Raw genomic sequence first — 10,515 nt, forward strand, 5'->3', positions numbered from 1 at the left:
ATTTCGAAAAGGTTCAACTCCTGAAGACATAACTTTTGTTCGAAATAAGAAGTAAAATAATAAGTAAGAAGAAGAGCACACCAGCTGTTTTGTCTGGACGCACCTTTAACCTTCTGCTCACAGACTCCATTCATCCCTCAGCACAATCCATTTCCTCTTTTCTCCCAAGGCGACCGGACTACAAACCTCCACTGTGGGGTCGCTTCCGGTGCAGGCTGCACTCTCAGGACACCTCCACTGTCAAGACAGGAAATGCTCGGGGAAAATTCAGAATAAAATATCCGCACCTCCTCTGAAGTCCATTTCCCAAAATAAAAGCGATTTTCTCGTAGATGCGCTAATTACTCAGCAAGTAACATAAAAACTATATTTTTTTTTTACGTAGATTTTTGCCATTTGATCTATGTAAAACGTGTGCCCTAATTGGGTAATTATTCTGTGTAATATTATTTCTGCAGTATTGATTATTAGGAAAAAATGCAATCCATATAGCCTTGCGATATAAATTATGAAAGTCAAAGAATTGTTTCATACAGCTTACACTGGCATTTTAGAGTTTAATTCATTGGAGGAAAAAAAATGGAAAAATGTGGTGATATATAGTCGACTATACAGGTCTCCAGTGTGTTTACATTATAAACCTGCTTGGGGTCAGTTAAAACCATGTGCTTTCCTAAAATAACTCTTATTTATAAGCCAACATCTCATAATACCTATTGCTGCGAAGTGCTCTATCATGTAATACGTAATGTACTTTCACTGTTATTATTATGTTTTTAAAAAAAATATTTTTTACAGTTATCTGTGCTATTGAGTACTTTACTTTTGAGATGTCCATGATAGACTACAGTTCAAGATCACCCTGGAAGCTAGTTTGTTGATCTTAATTGAGTGGAGTGACCTTACGTGGCATGTCTGCAGTTACGAACCATCTTGGATTCATTCATGTCAGGTTTGAGCCTAGTTGCACAATGTACAGACTCTGTTTAATTTCTATTTGGGTGTTTTACTGAAATAAATAACTTAGACTTAGACTTAACTTAGACTTAGTAAACTTTAAGGCCTGGTTTCGCAGACAAGGCTTGTAACAAACCAGGACTAGGCCTAAGTCAGTCTAGTAAAGCTGGGTCATTTAAGTGGCTTACATGAACATGGCTTATGTTTGTCTCAGTTAGTCCCAGACTGTGTAGTCTTGGAGTAAGCTTAAATGAGAACACCTCATTAGCCTTAGGAGCACAGCTTGTTAGCCTAATGGTGCTTATAAAAGAATAATGGAATTGAGGATAGCTTAGCTGGAGGGAATTTTTTACACCAAACATCATCTATGTAATGTAATGGATAATAATACGTTGTGAAAATCAAATGTTCCTCACTACACAAGAGTGTGAGTACTGTAGTCACCACAACCTACATTTCAGAACAGCCTTGGTTGAGTTTCTCATTTAATTTTTCAGCACACTATTTATATATGTTGTATACAACAAACACTATTAAAGCAAAACAAGCAATAATCAACACATTCCTTGGTTAAATGTGTCTTTTTTCTAGCTGAAGTGCTGCAGTGTGAAAGCAGCTCTGAGCGCAATTCCTCGTTGGCTATTTTCTGCCACCAGCATGGGCACATCTGGATCATTCTGGTCTTCCAATGGAGGGTCAGGGCCATTATGCTGCTTCAGGTAGATGTGCAGCACAGCTGTAGCAATGATCACCTTGCAGCATCTTGTTGGTTCAAAACGAAGCGTATTGCGTAAACACTGCAATCGATTTTTCCACACTCCAAACATACGCTCGACCATCCGTGTGAACATGAGCTCTGTTGTATCTTTCCTGTGTAGTATATTATCTTCTTGTATCCCTATATATACTCAGCTTAAGATATTTCCCTATATAAATTTTAGAAATCCTTCTTTTTTAGTAGGCTTGGAGTACTACTGTGTGGTCGCCTTAGGCAGAGGGGCCATGAGAGAATTTCCTGTCTAGATTGAAAGGTGGACATTTTAAGAAAGATGACTGTCTGATAGGTTTTCGCTCTCACACTCCATGAATTTGTTGTATTGTTAAGGGTTGTGCTGTTACTGGCACTGTAAGCAGGACATATCTTTCTGTTATAACAATGAATATGTTTTTTGTGTTTGAATGTGTGTTTTTTGGTGGTCGAGACTCTAGGAGCCTCGAAGGGGGGAAATATGTAATATATTATCTTCTTGTTTTTCTCTTCTGTCCCTTTCCTGTGTTTGGGGTTTGTGAAGTGTGTATAAAGTTTAAAGGTCAAAAGGTCATTTACCAGATGCCAGCTCGTAAAAAACTAACCAGACATAAGACATAAGTTTTGCTTGTGTATGGGGGTTCTTGGGGATGGCCATCCTATATAAGGTGACTGTGGGAGCTGAACGAGAGAGGGGATTCGACGATTGGCCAGAAGCTCTCTCAGATTCAGCAAGAGTTTGACATTGTTCTTTCTTGTAAATAAACCTTTTTAAATGCAAGATAAGACTTGTCAGCGGTGATCACTTCTTTCTTCAGCACATCAATATGGATGTGGCCAAGTCGTGAATAAAAAGGAACTCTGAGCATATCCACTGTCACCAAGTAGTAGTCCACTATGTTGCCCTCTTTCAAACTGAGCACACAGTGAAGAGTTGTGGAAAATCTTTGAATCATGCGTTGCTCCTTTCCAACAGGCAACAATGTTTGAAAACTCTAAATTGGGAGTGCATACAGCCTGAACATTTTTGGAAAACCAGTTCTTATGATTCCTGTACTCCTCAGCATCAGAAGTTGATGGACACTTGATTTGAACATGACATCCATTTATACAGCCAATCCTTCCTGGGAAGTTCCCACATTCGTAGAATCACACTTTATAGCTGGCCTGCTCAGCAGCATCAGGGAACTTAATGTACAGACTTCTCAGTTCACAAATGGCACTGCAGACATTGTGAACTATTCTACACATTGCTGCTTCACTGACACCACACAAATCACCAGTTTCATGATGAAAGGTTCCAGATGCCAAGAATCTCAAAGTGATCAGAACTAGGGGAGAACTGGGCACAGGGCTTCCTCTTCGAGACATGGAGGAAAGTATAAGCTCAAGCAAAGCAATTATCTCCAGTACATCTTCCTTATACGAAAGTTATTCCATCAAACTGATTCAATGGATTACAACTATCCACAAGTCTTTGTCTGGCTGGCCTCTGTAGCAAATATTGGTCTTCATTTAGATGTTCCAAATACTCCATGCTCCCAAAACCATCTGTGTTCCCGTCCACAAACAGTACTAAGCCGAAGTTAAACCTGCCTCTTTGCAGGATTAATGTAAACTTCAATTTAGTCGTGGAGTAGCTCTAATCCACCCTCTTGCAATTGGCTTTGTTCAATCCAGAACAGACGAAATCTGTTAAGATAAGTCTGTGCAAGTGATTTAAAGTTAAGTCAGCTCAAACAGCATTTTAGTCTGGGACTAGGCTTAAGCTTTGTCTGCGAAACCAGTCTTTACTTAGTAACAATTTGTGTTACAGCCGGCAGAAAAACAACACAAGTAAAATACAGAAAGACAGAAGAACACATTCAAACACACATTCTAACAACTGACTTCAGGTACCAATGTTTCAGGAACAGGTTAATCAGTGCAGATTATTTATTTAAGAGCCCAACTAATTAACCTTATGTATAAAAACTTTACAGACATGATTTTTATTGGCCTACTTTCATTTAATTCATTAACAAAAATGTAAGTGGCTGAATAAATAAAAAGTAAATGAAAACACAGAGCAATATTTAATAGCATATCCCCAAGGTCATTAGTAGCATAAAACCTACACAGAATACCATTAATTCATGTGATAGGTATATTTTCCTGTAGAATGAACATTGTGGCTGATAAAAGTTTAATAATGAACTATAAAATTAGTAGTTAAAAGTAGTTCAGTGTATTTGTTCTGGGGTACATTGCAACAAGACATATCATTCATGGACCAAATTTGTGCTAACTAGTGAGTGGGTCCCAGCACTGCAGAGGTCCTGAAAACCCTAGGTGGTCCTCACTTCATCTGTTTTGCAAAAAAAAAAAAAAATGTACAAATATAACTGTATTAATTGTATTGCATGATTAAATGACACCTACAGAGGTAAATGTTGTCATGTAGATTCTGCTTCTTTAACTGGTCTTGAAGAGTCTCTGTGTCATTGAATCAGATCTGTGGCTAGGACAGTTAATGCTCCAAAGCTGTTGTACTGGAAGTTCCCAACGCACATGAAGCCTCCAGAGGGGACGGCAGTATTTAACTTCGTAAAACGATATATAAAAAAGTGTTTAAATGGCTTGTGCATTTTGTTCTCCTGTCCTTTATAAAATCATCCATCCATTCGAGAACCCTTGAGCTTCCCATGTGAAATTTCCTTGTAGTTTCACTTATTCGCAAATGTCATTACGTTGAGATAAGAATAACTGAAGTACACTCACTTATCATCACTCACACACACAAACGCACACACGTTTTTGCCGCGTAAATGTCAAAGAACAGATTTTTCCATGACGCAATTTCTCTTTTCATGTAAAAGAAGGGGGGAAAACCGCCTCAGAAGTTCCCCTCTCCCACTTTTACATGGGGGTAACAGAGCGTTACGTGACCGGAGTGCAGATGGGATCAGGGATGAGGACTACTTGAACTTCACCAGAGGAGAGCGTATGGTAAGCAGTTGCTGCAAGACTCTGTGGAGGTGCCGGTGGCAACTGGATTGTCGTGCATGCATGAGCAGGAACAACACATAAGGACATGATTTATTTTTTTATTTAACGTATGATTCATGTTAGATAAGCGCCCCAAATAAAAATTGCACCAATTAAAACAAATAAATAAAGTTAACTGCTGGAGTGTCTTTGTGCGCGTACAGTACGCAGCCTGGCGTGAATGACAGCGTCTTGTGTGTGGATAAGCTATAAATATTGTATTCAGGCTTTGCTTCAGTCCAGTTTAGCAGACAATGGCCGACGTTGTGCGTGTACAGAATGCAGCGCGGTTCAGGCTGCTGCCAAAACGTCTCTATGGGACCCAAAAAAAAGCACTTCGTATCCCACCCCTAGTTTTTCTCTGTCCAGCGTTCATTCACTATGATGCGCGCCTAGTTGAAGGAGCCTCTCCACACTGCATGCCTAAAACTTTCTAATGAAACCCCCAAACACTTTTTGACAAACATTATTTTTTCCTCTAAGCTTTAAGAGGGTTTTCGACAAATAAATCCGCGTTTTTATTGAAAGGAAAACTTAAGGTACGTCATGTTCTTCATTGAAAATATCATTGTTTGTGCCTGATCGTAGAAGACGTTATTTAGACATTGCTGTGAGAGGTGTGAGGATGCCAAATGTGTTTTAATTCAGTGGATTTGGTTTAACAAGTACCTTCTCTTCCTCTGAAGAATATGGAGCCCAGTTCCACAGAGGGAGGAGCTGAAGAGAAGCTCCTTAAAAATCATCCACCAAGTCCTGTAAGTGCTGATAATAAATTACTTTATTCTTTCACTTTATTAGCGGGGGCAGCAATTAGAGGATTTTTTTCATCATCATTTTTTTTAATTTTTTTAATGGTTATCTTTATCTTAACAATCAAGCAGTTTTATTGACACAAGTCTTATGGCTCCCAGTAACAGTTCTTTCTCAAATAAAGTGACTCTTTGATGGCACTCTCAAGTGTCCTGTGGTTCCTCTGGGATCTGTGTGTCCTGGCCTGCGGATGCTGAGAATCAGTAACATCTGGATATCAGAGTGACCCTCCAGCTTTGCTGTCTGCAGCTGCTGCTCCAAGCAGGAGGGTCCACTCAGAGGAGGTCAGCTCTCCCAACGAGTGCCACAAGGTCACCAGCGGGTTTATAATTTGCAGAAACAGGGGATAGGACCATCAGTGGGATGTCCATTAATATGCAGAGCACTGTCTGGCAGTTTACATTATCGGTCATACTCGGATCAGGAGGCATGCCATTTTTTTTCCTGCAGTAATTTGAAAAGAAAATAGGCCGACTGCAGAACTTAGCAGTTTAGAATATGTGTGGTGAGGGCTTTTTCTCTTCTTCTTTCCACCAGCCTCACAAAGTGATACTGAAACATGGCCAAGAGCTGGAGGAAGAGCAGGAGGAGTTGGCCGAGCATCAACCTCTAGAGCAGGAAGACCTCAACTTTGAGAGATGGAAGCGCAGGCCGATCCCCAAGAGGACGCTCCACCAGAAGATAGACGACCTGAAGAAATACCTGTGGAATGCAGAGACCAACGAATTCATGGGCCGCTCTGGGAAGAGCTGGAGTGAGTTGATGAAGAAAGAGGTTCTCTGCTGTTGGGGTGTGGGGAGGGACGTTTTCGGTGAATGCAAATGATCTTTTACTGCATGTGACCACTAATTAATGTCGAGTGCATTACAGTTAAATCATCTTATACAAAGATAAGAGCAGACAGGATGTATGAATGGTTTTAAAAGATGCAGTCAAGGATAGTTGGGGGGTGAGAAATGTCTCTCCAGTCCAGTGACTCCGCTCACTGTGCTGTGAGTGTGTGTGTGTCCTCATGCTCAATGTTTACATAGGTGCATGGACAATTCAGAGTGTCCCGACAAAAACAGACTGCCTGGGGACGTGTTCCCAGCGGGACTGCACTGTTCCGGGCCTCGCATTGGCCAGGAATCACATTCCTCCACATCTTACCATGCTCTCCACAGCCTCTTTCCCAAAGCCTTGACGACCTCATCGTTGAACTTAAAGTGCTTATGGCCCCTCGGTCGCAGTCAAACATGTAGAGATGCTCATGTCTCCTTCCTTTCCATAGAGCTCACTGCCAAATTGAGCTTTGGTGCAGGCGAACGTTTTGGCAGGAGCCAGGCTGGATGAGTTTGTTGAGTCAATGATGATGGAGCAGCCTCTTGGTATTCCAGGGTAGTTGCTATGTAACGCTGTAGAGCCCCATCCCTCAATCCCACTGTACACAATGGCAAACATAATCCAACTGGGAGTAGAGCGAACATCTAAGGAAAGAGTGTAACTTGCGGAAGCTGAAACGCAGGGCAGTCAGCACTAGGAGCTGATTTCAGCTACGTAACTGGTGCATGCACACTTGTGGAGGAGTGGGGCCCATGTGTCCGCTGAAGAAAGGCCCTGAGTTGAAGTCTGTGCTGTGTGTCCTGTGAGACGAGTGTGCAAGAGGGGACACAATACCAGAGTGGGGTGATTGGTGCTCCTTGGAGCTGGCTGGGCCTCTAAGGCTGCAAAAGACCTTCACTACGATGGCAACCGGAGGTTCACTGTGTTCCTGAGTGAAAGGACAGCTGGGAGAATTCTCACTGAGCTCAAACAGAAAGGCCTTTGTGGCTTTGGGGACGCAGGGCTGGCTGCAGCTAGTCCCCTGTGAAATTGCCCGCACAGCAAAAGCCATTTAATTTAGGGCACGTTTAGCTTGATTAGTTACTAACGGACTGTTAATTTAAAATTGCAGAACAGTGTAAATTCTCATAATTTCGTGGTCAGAGTTCTCAGTATATTCTCAGGGTTATTAATGCCATAACTTTTGGAGTTATTTGCAATAACCAGACATGAGGGAAGGATGGCAATTTTGTATGAGCACACAAATTAGGACAGTAGCTGGAGTCCAGACAGACCATGCAATCTGAGCTAAAATGGAACTTCCCTGTGGTTCATTAATTCCTCCACTCAGATTCGTCGTCAGTTATGTAACCCACTTTTGTTCAAATACCGTGCAAGGAATAGTCACCCTAATAACTAATTTTTCACTCTCTCCCTCTAGGCCTCATCCTCCTCTTCTACTCTGCACTTTATCTGTTTCTTGCAGCCATGTTTGGCGGCTGTATGTTTTGCCTCATGTGGTCTATTAGTCCCTACCACCCCACCTACAATGATAGAGTGATGCCACCAGGTAAATATAACCCCAAACTCAAACCCCTCCACTGTCACTTTCCTCTCTTCTCTACATTCGACTGTCCTTCTGTCTGTTGCTTCTACTTGAGTCCCGGCACAGTTGACTGTCTCTGGGTTTCCACTGGCAGGTATGACGATGGCCCCGCACCTAGAAGGCCATGAGATTGCTTTTAATGCATCTGATCGCAAATCCTGGAAGAAGTATGTCAGGTCTATGGAGGAATATCTAAGACGTGAGTCCATGCTGATGTGATTGTGGGCCAGGGGTTAATGGCGGTGAAGGTGGGAGGTCTGACGAGGTTGTTGAGTTTATTTAAAATGAAGCAGACATGCAATGAGTTAATCCTCATCTTCACCACCTTTGTTCCCTTTTTCCATTCGCTTCTTGCAGGGAATGCTGGGAAGGGAAGCCTCTTTGTGGGCAGAGTGCAGCCATTCAGTGCTAGTTTTTTTCACACCCTGCTTTTGTCAAGCTTCCTTAATCAGAGGCCTGGGTCTGGCAGTGCATTGCCGTTGCGAAGGTTTATTTATGCCCCCCCTTCCTCGATCTCCCTCCCTCTCTGCCTCTGTCTCTCTGCTCTCCGTTTTCAGCGTACAACGATGGTGCACAGGAGAGGAAGAATATTCTCTGCGCACAGGACACATACTTCATGCAGGACCACCTGGAGGAGAGCGAAGAACGGAAAGCGTGCCAGTTTAAGCGGTCCTGGTTGGGGCAGTGTTCAGGGCTGCAGGACAGTCACTTTGGCTATTCTCAGGGAAGGCCATGCATCCTCCTTCGAATGAATCGGGTACGATGAATGCTAGTTGCTGAAAAAAAAAGAGTAATCTATAGAGCATAACAATGTAAATAAGGAGCAAAAAAACGAGTAGTGAGCATAAACCTTTGCAAACACTTTTCAAAGAGCGACATCTTGTGGACATTGTTGGAGGAACACACACAAAAAAAAAACATGCCAACTCTGCACAACTTCTTCAAACTGCTAGTGTGTTAACTGACAATTTTTTTCATCTCCGGATACAGATATTGGCACATCCAGCACATTAATTTGAAGACATCACAAAAAAAAAAAAAAAAAAAAAAAAAAACGGGGTCAAAACAGTCAATTGTCTTTATGTTGTTCATTGCATGTTTTTACTCTTTAACAGATTCTTGGTTACTTACCTGGTGAGGGCAAACCAATTAATGTGACTTGTGAAGTTAAGGTACGGAATTCATTAATACTTTTACTTCATGTCAAGACAACGTACCTGAAAATATCATGATAAATAGTAGCGTTTCTTCAATTTTAGAAAGGACCACCAGAAGCGTTGGGAGAACTCCAATTTTTCCCTAAAAGCCTTTTTGACATGAAGTACTATCCGTACTATGGGAAGCTCAGACATGTAAGTGATTTCTTTTTCTCTGTGGACGACTGCTGTCCAATATATATATATATATATATATATATATATATTTATATATATATATATATATATATATTTATATATATATATATATATACATATGTGACCTGCCAGGTCTGAGCCTGTGTCTCCTTTGTCCCAGGTCAATTACTCTGCACCGGTGGTGGCTGTACGTTTTGCAGGAGTGCAGTACGACACTCACCTCCAAATACAATGCAAACTGAATGGAAAGGGCATCATTCATGATTCAGTCACTGACCGCTACCTGGGCAGTGTGACCTTCTCCTTGGATGTCGGAGCGTAACGCAAATGTGTTGCTGTCAGCAGGATGTCCCCGTGAACATGAGGCAGGAAAATCTGTACAAGAATTATGTTGAACCATTATTTTACATGAAATATGTACTTTCCCTCTCTTCATCTTTCACTTAAATATCCATGTCTCCTGCTGTGAAACAAAATCCTCAAGAAGTAGATATTTACTTGGTGTTGTATCTTTGTACCTTGAGTGTGCTACTGGCACCTGCACTCACAACAAACAGTGCTGAGCACAGGACGAGCGCGTAGAGTGAGTTACAGTTCACTTCCTGATATTTTGTAATGATTAGCAAGATTAATCAAACTAAATTACACACTGCCCAATAGTTAGCATTTCTGGCTATGCAAATCCAATTATGACGTAAAACATTAATAGGGAATTAGAAATCTTATGTTGTCAGGTTAGATTATGGTTTTGTTTGCACATTTTGTGTGTGACAAAGTGTACTAATTTGTTTTGCATTATATTTTTCACTGTATATTGTAAGAATTCAAAGAACTATCATGCAAACACTGAAAGCAGGACTTGTACTGTACTTACACAGTAAAAAGACATAATAAATGCAAATACATAATTACTATATTTTTGTTGAGTAGAGCAGCATTATACATTTATGATAAAGTATCACAAACCACTTTTTCTTTTGTAAAAACATTCGCTTTTGAAAATGAAATACTACATAAGACTGATCAATAAAGAGACATACTGTGCTGTGAAATAGTTTGTGAAAAGTCTGTACCATTTAAAAAAAAAACTATTACTATCCTATAACTATTTTGTGATAGTATTAATCCTGTCTGAAATGTGCTACTAAACTTGGCATCAATGTTGTATTTATTCCTATTATAGTTCTTATAATAAATACAATGTTCTGGTA

At 41.0% G+C, this 10,515-nt stretch overlaps 1 protein-coding gene across 2 annotated transcripts; it reads left to right on the forward strand.

Moving 5' to 3' along the window:
- The first annotated feature begins 4,519 nt into the window (after window positions 1-4,519).
- On the forward strand, window positions 4,520-10,515 carry atp1b4 (ATPase Na+/K+ transporting subunit beta 4). Of its 2 annotated transcripts, none has more exons than XM_047585570.1 (9): window positions 4,520-4,693; window positions 5,419-5,487; window positions 6,080-6,296; window positions 7,785-7,913; window positions 8,044-8,148; window positions 8,507-8,706; window positions 9,065-9,121; window positions 9,209-9,301; window positions 9,465-10,515. In XM_047585570.1, exons 1-9 carry the CDS (start codon window positions 4,535-4,537, stop codon window positions 9,624-9,626), a joined length of 1,191 nt encoding a protein of 396 aa, XP_047441526.1. In that variant the 5' UTR covers window positions 4,520-4,534; the 3' UTR covers window positions 9,627-10,515. The 2 variants fall into 2 exon arrangements, with proteins under 2 accessions (XP_047441526.1, XP_047441527.1); XM_047585571.1 differs by lacking the exon at window positions 4,520-4,693 and adding an exon at window positions 5,093-5,271.

This window comes from Mugil cephalus, chromosome 5 (assembly GCF_022458985.1).
Source record: "Mugil cephalus isolate CIBA_MC_2020 chromosome 5, CIBA_Mcephalus_1.1, whole genome shotgun sequence".
In the NCBI taxonomy this organism is placed as follows: Eukaryota; Metazoa; Chordata; class Actinopteri; order Mugiliformes; family Mugilidae; genus Mugil; species Mugil cephalus.

Coding starts and splice junctions, on each gene's coding strand:
- atp1b4 (XM_047585570.1), top strand. CDS start 4,535: ATGACGCAATTTCTCTTTTCATGTAAAAGAAGGGGGGAAAACCGCCTC. Junction 6,297..7,784: donor CCGCTCTGGGAAGAGCTGGA/GTGAGTTGATGA, acceptor CTCTCCCTCTAG/GCCTCATCCTCCTCTTCTAC. Junction 7,914..8,043: donor TGATAGAGTGATGCCACCAG/GTAAATATAACC, acceptor TTCCACTGGCAG/GTATGACGATGGCCCCGCAC.